Here is a 12,230-nt window from a genome sequence, read left to right as displayed (position 1 = left end):
AAGTAGTTGTTGAGTATAACTTCGCCTTCGATTCTTGGATTTTCAAAACCTCAAAAATACAAAAATAAGACAATTTCATATGTAGTATCGTAGATCGTTCTTTGAAATTTACTTAAAAAGTATTGTAAGATATTCTAAAACCAATTTGTTTGTTACCGACTGAATACCGTGAGCAAGATACGATTCACAGAAATGTCAAGCTTAGAGATATAGATAGAAAAGTAATTCACTTCAATATTGCATCCTCCTATCACTTTTCATCGTTGAACAGGTGATGTAAGTGATTTAGCGTTTTTTCATTACGTTTAAAATTATCCTTTGGAAAGGTCACCTAATGAAGGAAAATTTTTATCTTCGAAGAGTTCGTGGCATAAAATATCCTTACGTCTTAATGTGATAAGTAACATCCATCATGAGTAGAGCAAGAACAAGAGACGAGTGGTGACCAGATTTCCATTAGACCACCTCCAACCACCATGTTACCTTAATAGGTTTAAGTCTACGTTCGAATCCGTAACTCAACCGTTTATCCCATGGTCAGCACGTGAGCTGTCACATTGCCCCCCATGGATTCATAAGGAAACCCGGAAGCTGTTGAAGCGTAGGAAACACTTCTGGGACTTAATCTTATCAACGAGCCAGGCATCATTTAATTGCGAATATAAAAAACCCGGAATATATGTAAAAAGACCATAGCTAAATCCCGCAAGGCTTACGAACGACAGTTGGCATACGATAGCTGTACCTGTCCGAAGCGACTGTTTTCGTACGTTTAAAGGCGGACGAAACGTAGTGATAGTATCCCTCCGTTACTGTTAAACGAATCTGATCTAGCGAAATCGGAGACATTTGCTAACTGTTTCACTGAAGTCTACTCTACGTGTTGTGTTACAACTACTTGTCCCATTTACAACGAGATACCAGCCATAGGACCTTCACACGTGACAGAGGATATTGTTCTTCCTTTGATAACCAACCTAAAACCTTGTAAGATACCGGGCCCCGATGGTTTGCACCCACGTTTGCTGTCGTCGCTTGTGGACATTATCTCAAGACCGCTCACGATGCTCTTCAACATGTCCCTTTCACGCGCTCAACTACCTAGAGACTGGAATGACGCCATAGTTAGTCCTATATTTAAGGATGGTCAGAGACGGATCGTATCTAACTACCGGCCTGTTAGCCTGACCAGTATAGTAGTTAAGTTACTTGAAAAATTAATTCGGGCTAAGCTACTGAGCCACGTAGATTCGTACAATCTGTTAACTCCCGAGCAACATGGGTTTCGTAACAAGCATTCATGCTTGACTAACTTACTCATTGCGAAAGAGGATTGGACAGCTGCCCTAGACAACGGCCAGTCTGTCGACGTGATATTCATAGATTTTAGCAAAGCGTTTGATAAGGTTTCACACTTAGGTCTTATGCAAAAGCTCTCGAGCTTTGGTATAACAGGTGCTATACAGGAATGGATAGGAAGCTTCTTATGTGACCGCAGACAGAGAGTAAGGGTCAATGGAACGTTATCCGAATGGAAACCGGTCAAAAGTGGTGTACCCCAAGGCACCATATTGGGCCCTTTACTTTTCCTTCTGTATATTAATGAACTACCATTATTACTTAAGTCGTCGACGTTATTGTTTGCGGATGATGTTAAAATCTGGAGAACAATAAGAAATGAGACTGATCGTTGTTATCTGCAAGCAGATTTAGACGAATTAGTTAGGTGGGCTCATGATTGTGGCTTGGAAGTTAATTCCAGGAAGAGCGTGCTCATGCACAACTGACACCATATTAGTTACCATTATATCATTAATGGTACATCTCTGCTACGCGTTCATGAGCACAAAGACTTAGGATTAACTATAAGACACGACTTGAAAACCACTACGCACTGCAATGCGGTTGCTTCCAAAGGCTATCGTGCTCTATGGTCGCTTCGCAGAGCATTTAAATACTTCGACGAGGATATGCTTCAAATTTTATATCCCACCTATGTAAGGCCACACTTAGAATACTGTATCCAAGCGGCTAGCCCATGTCTGATAAAGGATACTAAATCGCTTGAGCGTGTCCAGCGTGTAGGGACAAAATTAGTAAAGGGTCTTTCTAAACTCCATTACGATGAGCGTTTAAAACGTCTAAATCTTTTCCCCTTATCTTATCGTGGGACACGAGGTGACCTTATACTGGCATTTCGTATCTTTAATTATGATCTGGGTGTTAATATGTCTTATCTTTTTGCTCCCTCCAGCACTAATAATCTCCGAGGTCATAGCAAGAAGGTTCTGAAACCGCGATCTAATAAACTAAAGTTGGGTTCCTGTTTTTCTCATCGAGTGGTCAATGACTGGAACACTTTACCAGAACAAGTGGTATCAGCACCATCGGTGAACATATTCAAGAAAAAGCTGGACCTTCACTGGAAGGTATTCTGTCAGTATTAACACAGGTTCATCAACCTACTATCCTTATTACTGTAGACTGGATACTGAAGATTAACGATAATAGAGGGAAAAAAGAAATTGATAAATCATAATAAGGTGTTATCCTTATAAGTACTATAGTCCTTAAGAATAGGTCAATTTACTCTTAAAGGACTCCTGAGAAGTCGCTTGGACTAGCCCATTCGGCATCTAATTCCAGCATTTGACAACTCTTAAGGAGTAGAAGTTGTGTCTACAGTCTGTTCTGCTATGTTGGGTCTCCAGTTTCTGGGAATTACCCCCTAGGTTAGTATTAAGACTATGCTTAAGTAGATATTTAAGGGGATAACCAAAAGTGTTAAGGATGCTGTTAGCCATCAGAAAGCCACCTCTAAGACGCCTATACTCCTCATAACGTTTGAATTTGAGTCCCCGAACTGATTTCGTGGCTCACCATTGGATACTCTTCAAAGTGTCCTTATACTTTGGGAGTGAGGAAGGAATTACTATGTTTCCGTATTCTAAATGTGGACGAATAAAACTGTTGAAGATTAGATGGAAAATTCTTCCGTCAAACGGGCCAAAAATGTGCTTCAGTGTTATCAGTGCAAGGTTTGCTTGAAAGGCATTTTTGTCAAAGTTAGCATAAGACTTCAGGTCGTAGGGTACAAACACTCCTAAATGTTTCTCGACTTGGGATACTTCTAGAGAGGAGCTTCCTAAATCGTAACTGTACTCCACAACATGCCTCAGATGAACCATTTTACACTTTGAAGTGTTGAAGGCAAGTCCGTTGTCGTCTTCCCAACTTTGAAGTCCAGTCAGATCCTCCTGAAGTGGCAGTATATCCCCTTGGTTGCGTATCTCTCTCCAAAGTTTCACATCACCAGAAAAAGCCGATAAGTCAGACGATACTTGTTGTGGAAGATCGCTTATATAAATCAAGAAGAGAAGAGATCCTAGTGATGAGCCCTGTGTAACCCCACCAGGTCATTCCATAGCCTGAGGGAAAGCGAACTTAACCCTGACCTTAAAATATCGAATTTTTAGATATGAAGTGTGTTAGTCAATTAGAGGTGGTTTGATACCCAGTTATATGAGCTTATTGATAAGAAATATATGGTTGAATCTGTCAAAATCTTTTGAGAAATCAAGGTAAATGATGTCAACCTTTCCTTGCGATCAAGGATGCTTGTCCGTCTGTCCACCGCAGTCATCAGGTTGATCATACGGGAGTGACCATTCCCGAAACCATGCTGTTGGGATGAGAAGTGTGAGGGTACTACACACTCGTGTATGCCATCGCATATCAGGGAACCTACAATTTTAGAAGGTATAGAGAGAAGGGCCACTTGTCGGTAGCTTGAGGTTTCACTGCGTCGACTTCCTTTGAAAATTGGTGTGATGTGAGCCAGCTTCCAAATTTCCGGTAGTTTGCCTCGATTTAGCAGGCGTGAGAACATCACTCTAAGCGGTGTTGAAAACATTGAAGCTGCTTCCCCCAGTATAGCAGAATGAGCCATATCCTGACCAGGAGAAGTGTCTTTTCTTAGGTTCTGCATTTCACGGAACACCAGGTTGGCGCCTAGGTTCACTTCGGAAAGTCCTGTACAGATGCATGTGAAGCTTTCGTCAGTATAGTTTATGTGAGTCTGTTGAAATGTCCGAGAGTATTGTTCAGCCAAAAGGTTAGTGGCATCTCCGTCGTTATTGGTTGGACCGTTAGGATCTAGCACTTGGGAAACTCCAGTTTCGGATTGTCGAAGAGAATCCGCGTAACGGAATAAGCTTTTCGAATTAGAAACAAATTTATCGATAAGCTTGATGTGGTACTGAAGCATGTCTTATCTTAGCTTCTTGAGTCAACTTACATATGTGGATACATTTACTATGTATTTACTAAATCTTATTGCCTATGTGCATATGTTGCTTATATTTTTGTATCGCCCGCACGCGCCGACTTTATCAGTTCGTCTGTATGTAGCCCAAAAGTGCCTTTTGCGGCTCAGCAAACGAAGAGTGCGATTCTTGATGATTGTAAGTTGCTTGTAGCTTTTGGGGACCGTTTCATGGACTGAATGCTTGATAGCACATGAGAGTGTGTGCAGTAAAAAATCCCAGTGGGCATCCACTTCCACTTCAGGGTAAACATCCCAACTCACCTGCTGTAGGTAGTCCTGCAATGCTGATACATTCAGCCTTTTGAAATTCCAGCGCCTGTTGTTGTGGGATATCTTAGCTCAGTTTTGCTGACAAAAGTGAAGGCTATGACGGCGTGATCACTTTTACCCAGAGGAGGCAGGACTGAGAGGTCGTCGACTGAGAATTATCCATTTGTAAGTACCCAGTCTAAGAGTAACGGCGTCTGACTGTTTCTCCAACGAGTTGCCGACTTCACGTTTTCGAATAATCTCACATCCTCAATAAGCTTGAAGAACCAAATTTCAGCAGAGTTTTCACCACCAATGTCGGTATTTTCCACGAAATTGACTTTAGGAAGATTGAAGTCCCCTAGAATGAGGATATGAGTGAATCCGAGACGAGTAGAGCGGGTTAATCCTTCCATCATACAATTGTAGTACCTGATTTCAGCAGTGGGCTTCCTGTAAATGACTCCGACTAGACACCTCGAGGTGGTAGACAATCTTACTGAGCACCATACGGATTCATCAAGATTGAGAAACTCTTAGTTGTGAATTTGGTGTGTCTCCAGGCATGTTCGTATGTATAATGCTACCCCGCCCCCCATTCCCATTTTCCTGTCGTTGCGAAATGAAGACATTCCAGGCATTGCTAACTCCTGGTCCGCAAACTGAGGTATCCAAGTTTTGGATATTCCTATCAAATGAGCATCATTAGCGTTGCTAAGTTCACGTAGCTCATCCACTTTGTTTGACAAACTCGCGGCGTTCATGTATAAGCAATTTATGTTCTCAATTTGGAACGTGTGAGCTTCTTCCTGTTTGTCTGTATGAGTCTTACGTGAATGGACAGATAGCCTACCTATACAATGTTTACCGAGTTGGTAGTCCCTGTCCTTTACACGTTTTTTTTATAATCAAGACAGTCCACGAGTGGAATTGTCAGCTTCAACTTGCCTTTGTGTTTGATACTAGCGTCCTGTACCCTCTCCGGATGCATATGGATTCCAGTCGGCAACCGACATCTGTTGGCACGAAATACTTCTACAGTTGCAGCCGCCATATGCGACGATGGGAAAGTTATCTTCCTTACCCGGGGTCTAGAATCTTCGTCCTTCTTGGCTAGTCTCCTCACTTGTTGAGTAAGTATTTCTTAAGCTTCAAGAATTGCTTGATGAATAACCATTCTCTAATATCAGAGTTTGTATGATCAGGGTGAGTGTTTTCCGGTACATCTTGCACAATGATATTTCTTCTGCGGAAAAACTAGCGAGATTCCTTAGGGATGTTCCGGATGAGATTTCGCTCAGAATACGGTATGTCAGGCAGTATTCTTACGTTCCCATATATATCATCTCAGCATGAGGCTTCTAAACTCTCTATAACTATGTCTTAACATACAATCTCACTGATTAAGCTTAACGGATTTAAGCCAGAACTATATCCGATATACTCAGTTATTCATAAGCAATATAGAACCTGACACAAAATTCACTTGGCTCAACTGACCACATCTTATCAGTATAGTGAAGTGAAATTATTAAAACAAATGCTAGAGTAGGAGTAGGAGTAGAAAACAAACTCATTAAAAAAACGATATGAACTATGAGAGAGAAATGAAAACGAGGAGAGATTTGCATATCTATGTGCATTCAACAAATTGGTTATAGGCGGCACAATATTTCCGCACAAACGCACACACAATGGATGGATCTCACCGGACCTCATCACAGAGAGCCGGATAGATTATATTTGTATCAACAAAAAATTCCGAAGATCAATGGAAGATGTGAGAACCCGGAGAGGAGCTGACATAGCTTCAGATCACCACCTGGTTGTGGCCAAGATGAGACTGAAGCTTAAGAAACACTGGACAACTGGACAAATAGCACTACAAAGGTTTAATACAGCCTTCCTTCGAGATACTGACAAGCTCCATGAATTCAATATAACTCTCAACAACAGGTTCCAAGCTCTACAGGATCTACTGAAAGAACAAGAAACTACTTTGGAGGACAACTGGAAAGGGATAAAAGAAGCACTAACTTCAACGTGTCAGGAGGTTCTTGGTCCTAAGAAGCATCATCACAAGGAATGGATCTCTATGGGAACCCTGGACAAAATTCAAGAAAGGAAGAACAAGAAACTAGCAATTAACAACAACCGAACACGAGCAGAGAAAATCAAAGCACAAGCAGACTACGCAGAAGCAAACAGGGAAGTGAAGAAAAGCATTAAAGCCGACAAGCAGAAATACATGGGAGAACTAGCAACGGCGGCGGAAAAAGCTGCAAGGAAAGGAAATATGAAACAACTATATGATACAACGAAGAAATTGGCAGGGAGATATAGCAAACCAGAGAGACCAGTCATGGACAAAGAAGGAAAAATAATCACGGAGATTCGAGAACAGAGGGAAAGATGGGTAGAATACTTCGAGGAACTGCTGAACAGGCCAGCTCCATTAAATCCACCGAACATCGAAGCAGCCCACACAGACCTTCCAATAGATGTCACTCCACCAACGATCGAAGAAGTCAAGATGGCCATCAGACAAATCAAAAGTGGGAAGGCGGCAGGACCTGACAATATACCAGCAGAAGCACTGAAGTCAGACATTGAAATAACTGCAAATATGCTTCACCTTCTATTCAAGAAGATTTGGGAAGAGGAACAAGTGCCAACGGACTGGAGAGAAGGATATCTCATCAAGATACCAAAGAAAGGAGATCTGATCAAATGTGAGAATTACAGAGGTATCACACTTCTGTCATTACCAGTAAAAATTTTCAACAGATTGTTTTTGAACCCGATGAAAGACGCAGTAGACGCCCAAACTTCGAGATCAACAGGCTGGATTCCGTATGGTTCGATCGTGCACAGATCGAATTGAGACACTACTAGTCATAGTTGAACGATAAGTTGAATGGAATTCATCACCATACATCAACTTCATTGACTACGAGGAGGCGTTTGACAGTGTGGACCGGAGAACATTATAGAAACTGCTTCGATACTATGGAGTTCTTTAGAAGATTGTTAACATTATCCAGAACTCATACGGTGGACTACAGTGCAAAGTCGTGCATGGAGGACAGCTGACAGATGCATTTCCAGTAGGGACAGGAGTCAGACAAGGTTGTCTACTCTTCCCCCTCCTCTTTCTTCTGGTGATTGACTGGATTATGAAGACTTCGACATCTGAGGGAAATCACGGAATACAATGGATATCTCAGAATCAATTAGACAATTTCGATTTCATAGATGACCTGGCCCTTTTTATCCCATACACAACAACAAATTCAGATGGAAGCAACTTATGTACTAGTAGCCTCTGCATCTTTAAACATCCACAAATTCAACACTGAGAATACCAACACAACCGCACTTGAAAGGGAAAGTCTGGAAGATGTAGAATCTTTCACGCACCTGGAAAGCATCATCGATGAGTGAGGAGTATCTGATGCAGGCTCAAAGGTAAAGACTGCCAAATCAAGGATAGCACTCTTACAGTTAAATAGCATATTGAATTCAAAAAAACTGTCCGTCATTCAATATCAAAATCACAGGCTTCAATACAAATGTCAGGACAGTTAATCCTACTGTACGGAGCTGAAACTTGGAGAACTAATGCAACCATCATCAAAGGGATACAGGTATTGATGATCCACTACTACTAGATACTGAGGCTTCGACAGAGGATGATGCCGAAGCCACTCTGGGTGAAGCACGAGGCCACTTAAATAGGCTTCGGATCTGTTACAACAATGCCCGGAGCTTGCTCAATAAACTATTGGAACTAGGTGAACAGATTGACTCAACTAAGCCAGACGTAATAGCAGTCACAGAAACTTGGCTGACTCCGTCTATAGATTGTAGGGAACTTGATTTCGAGGGTTTTACATTAGTAAGTGCCGATAGAATACAAAAGCGTAAAGGAGGGGGAGTAGCTCTATTCATTAGGAATGCTATCCCATTCACCATTATCGACAGTGTATCCTATGAGAGTGGGACGTATGAATTAGTTAGCTGCCGCCTGAAATGCAAGGGACAAGAGTTGCTGCTTGGTTTGATCTATCGCAGCTGTGAGGTAAACGAGGTCCTGCTAAGCAGTCTCAACACTTTATCATGAAGTGATCGATGTCTAATCCTAGGGGACTTTAATGCACCCATGGTGGACTGGAGAAATCCGCGGACTGAATCGCCAGATAGATCCTTCGGTCAGGAACTAGTTGATGCGGTTATCACATGTGCCCTAGTGCAACACGTGAAGGAAGCAACTAGGTACGACCCGGGCTCTGAATCATTCTTACTAGATCTTATATTGACTCACTATGAGGATAACGTTGAAAACCTGGATTACATGCCACCTCTAGGCAAAAGTGATCATGCAGTTTTAACCTTTGACTTCCGTATAACTGTCGATCACGAGCACGCGTCAGCTCAATCCAGACCTAACGTCTGGAAAGCAAACATACCAGACATCATGCACTCAGCATCATCAGTAGATTGGACAATAGACACAGAGTCCTCAATCGAAACGGCTTGGGACGTATTCCGGAATTTATACTTAAAAGTTACCGCCCCCCACATCCGTTAGACTACACCTAGGGGGTCGAGAAGCTCCCCACCGTGGTTCAGTAGGGAGGTTCGCATCCTTCTCCGTAAAAGAAGGAAAATGTGGGATAGATTTAGGTTACTGGGGACTGACGAGGCAAAATCTCAGTATCAAAAGGCTCGAAATACCTGTGCCTCAACCTTTCGTAAGCCCAGAAAGCTGTACGAAGAGAAAATCGTAAAGGAATCCATAGAACGCCCTAAACGCTTGTATTCCTATATAAACCAAAGGGCAAAAAGAAGAAGAAATGTTCCTTCACTATGGGGAGACAGTACTGCCTCATCACTAGTGGAGGACAACTTTGGCAAAGCTCAAGTATTCTCTAAATACTAAAGCAATGTATATACCATAGAAACACGCCATAACAAGTCCATTCTTCAAAACAGTTACAAAACATAAGCCTGAGAATTACCGACCAATTAGCCTAACTAGTGTGGTTGTTAAAATCTTAGAAAAGATTATTCGGAAGGAACTGTTAAAGTATCTCGACGAAAACTGGATCCTCTTCGAAAAGCAGCATGGTTTTAGAACAGGTTACTCTTGTCTCACCAACTTATTGGTCGCTCGTGAAAGGTGGTGCGCTCTTAAGTACCAAAAGTTACCTATAGACGTAGCCTATATCGACTTCAGCAATGCTTTCGACAAAGTTCCGCACAACCGGCTGCTATTTAAGCTAAGGAATGTCGGGATTGGCGGCAATCTATTAACGTAGATAAAAGACTTTCTAGTTGTGCGTCAACAAACAGTACAGGTGAACTCCGAGTTGTCTAACTGGGAAACTGTGCTTAGTGGAGTCCCCCAGAGTACAGTTTTGGGACCAATGTTATTCCTCCTGTACGTTAATGACCTACCTCGTCTACTATCGTCATCGGTCTTGCTCTATGCTGACGATGTCAAGATATAGAGAACGATGCAAAGTAATGGTGATAGCTTAGAACTCCAAAATGACCTGGAGAGATTATCTGAATGGTCCCGAACCTGGAAATTACCGATAAATACTTCCAAGTGTATTGTAATGCATATCGGTCGTCAAGGTACAGATACATACACAATGAATAACACTGAAGTACCCATTGTCCAGACACACAATGACTTAGACGTCATCGTTAGTCAAGACTTAAAGATTACTGCACACTGTCGTGCTGATTCCCGGAATAGCGAAGCTCTCGTATGGTACTAGACTGATCAAGCTAAACCTTTCCCCGCTGTCGTATAGAAGAATCAGAGGCGACTTGATTACAGTTTTTAAATTGCCTAATGACAAATTTGCACCTGATATACCCTCATTTTTCTTGTCTTCCAAAACAGAAAATTTACGAGGACACTCCAAAAACGTTCACAAGCCCCGAACGAATTACTTGTCAGCTGACTACCGACTTTCCCATCGAATAATCAACGAGTGGAATTCATTACCTCTGCACGCGGTTGAGGCTCCATCCGTCGACTCCTTCAAAAGAAAGTTGGATCAGCTGAGAGACCATCATTGCCAGGACTAACACAGGCCATCAAGCCTCCTGTCCTTTCCAAATTGAGACTGATTTTTCCCTCAGAAATTCGATAAATATGATCAAAAGACTATTTTTCGTCAAGCAATTTACTACGAGTATTAGTGAGGACATAGTAGTGCTTTTTCAGAGTATTGAGAAGCTGAAATTGAAACAATCTGACTTAGTGTTTATACGCATTGAAAAGCAAAGCCTAGTTCAAACGCGGGGTTTCGTATACTTCAAATCAGCCGTCAGCTGATATGATGCAGGTGCCGTTTGAAGGTACATCTCTGGACCTACACTCAAATCTTCAAATCCGAGATGCATGCCAACTCAATACGCAAGTTGGAGGCTTTCAAAATATTCATCCTTCATTTTCTTCTTGCATATATCCATCTCTCGAGCAAACGATAAATTCAGTAAACACTGATGCTTTCAAGAAAGAATACACCTACGATACAGAACTTCAAAGGCAGATTCTTCCCTCTCTTACACTAAATAACTTTGGCTTGCATCACTCTGCTTCTAGTCCCTTAAATCCTATGCCTCCCATTACGTACTCACCTGGAGTTTGTTCACATCCATACCTTCATCAGACGTTTTCGAATTCTGATTCACCATCTGCCTCAAATGACGTACAGGATCATATGATTTGTCCGGATATAAAAAGACGTAATCGAGGAAGAAGCTCTCGACTTAATTTCACCAGTAGTTCGCCTGGTATCGATGACAAACCAGTGTCATTGAGTACGAAAGACTCCCAGATAAGCTCTTCAGACTGCAATTCAGACTGCAGTACCGTAACCAGGTCCTCCGAAAAGATGAAGCCGTCAGATAAAGATGATCGCTATATTCAGCGTAGACTGAAAAACAACTTGGCAGCTAAACGTTCCAGAGACAACCGCAAGCGTCGTGAAGATACAATAGCATTACGTGCAAGTTATCTTGAAAAATCAACTTGGTACTACAAACTCAAATACTAGCTTTAAAAAGGGAAGTTTGTTTGCTTCGTGGTATACCATTTGATCCAAACTACAAAGTTCGTGTTTTTAATGACAATTATTTATCCTCTTGCCAAACTACCCCACAGTCTACTGTGTCTACTGACTTCTCAAATGAATGTCCTTTGCCAGATTTTTCTCCTATTGCGTGTTCAAATCAGACCTTAAACTCAAATGTCCCTTATCCTCCAATCACTGAATTTTCTGGAAATTGTGGATGAATGTATATTTACTATTTTTGTATGTACATTACACAGAGCTTTCTATTTATTCCTTTTGATAGCGATTTTTGATGATGACCTAACTTCACATTACACTGTCCTAGTTCTGATTCTACCTATCTGTATGAATATTTTGCATTTCGGTACGATCTATCTAGTCTATTTCTTAATCTTTTTAGTTGCTTTTGGACCGTTATTTGTTCATTTGATTAGGATTTATGCTATATAATTGATATATTTCCCTTGCTCAGTTGTATTGTGAGTGCACGTGTGGTATTAGGATTTATATTGTTCGTTACATTCGTATATCCTTGAAAAGTACTTTTTTAGCAAGCG

At 41.6% G+C, this 12,230-nt stretch overlaps 1 protein-coding gene across 1 annotated transcript; it reads left to right on the top strand.

Annotated features, from left to right (window-relative positions):
• Positions 1 to 10,927: 10,927 nt before the first annotated feature.
• Positions 10,928 to 11,894, top strand: Smp_026400 (thyrotroph embryonic factor related; the record flags this gene model as incomplete). Its single annotated transcript, XM_018790206.1, is given in 2 exon segments — positions 10,928 to 11,652; positions 11,658 to 11,894. Coding segments are annotated over 2 exon segments (957 nt in total). The 5' UTR covers positions 10,928 to 10,932.
• Positions 11,895 to 12,230: the final 336 nt, after the last annotated feature.

The sequence above is a fragment of the Schistosoma mansoni genome, chromosome W (assembly GCF_000237925.1).
Source record: "Schistosoma mansoni strain Puerto Rico chromosome W, complete genome".
Taxonomy (NCBI): Eukaryota; Metazoa; Platyhelminthes; class Trematoda; order Strigeidida; family Schistosomatidae; genus Schistosoma; species Schistosoma mansoni.
The sequence above is the reverse complement of the archived record's forward strand: the minus strand, read 5'-3'. Positions and strand labels throughout refer to the sequence as shown.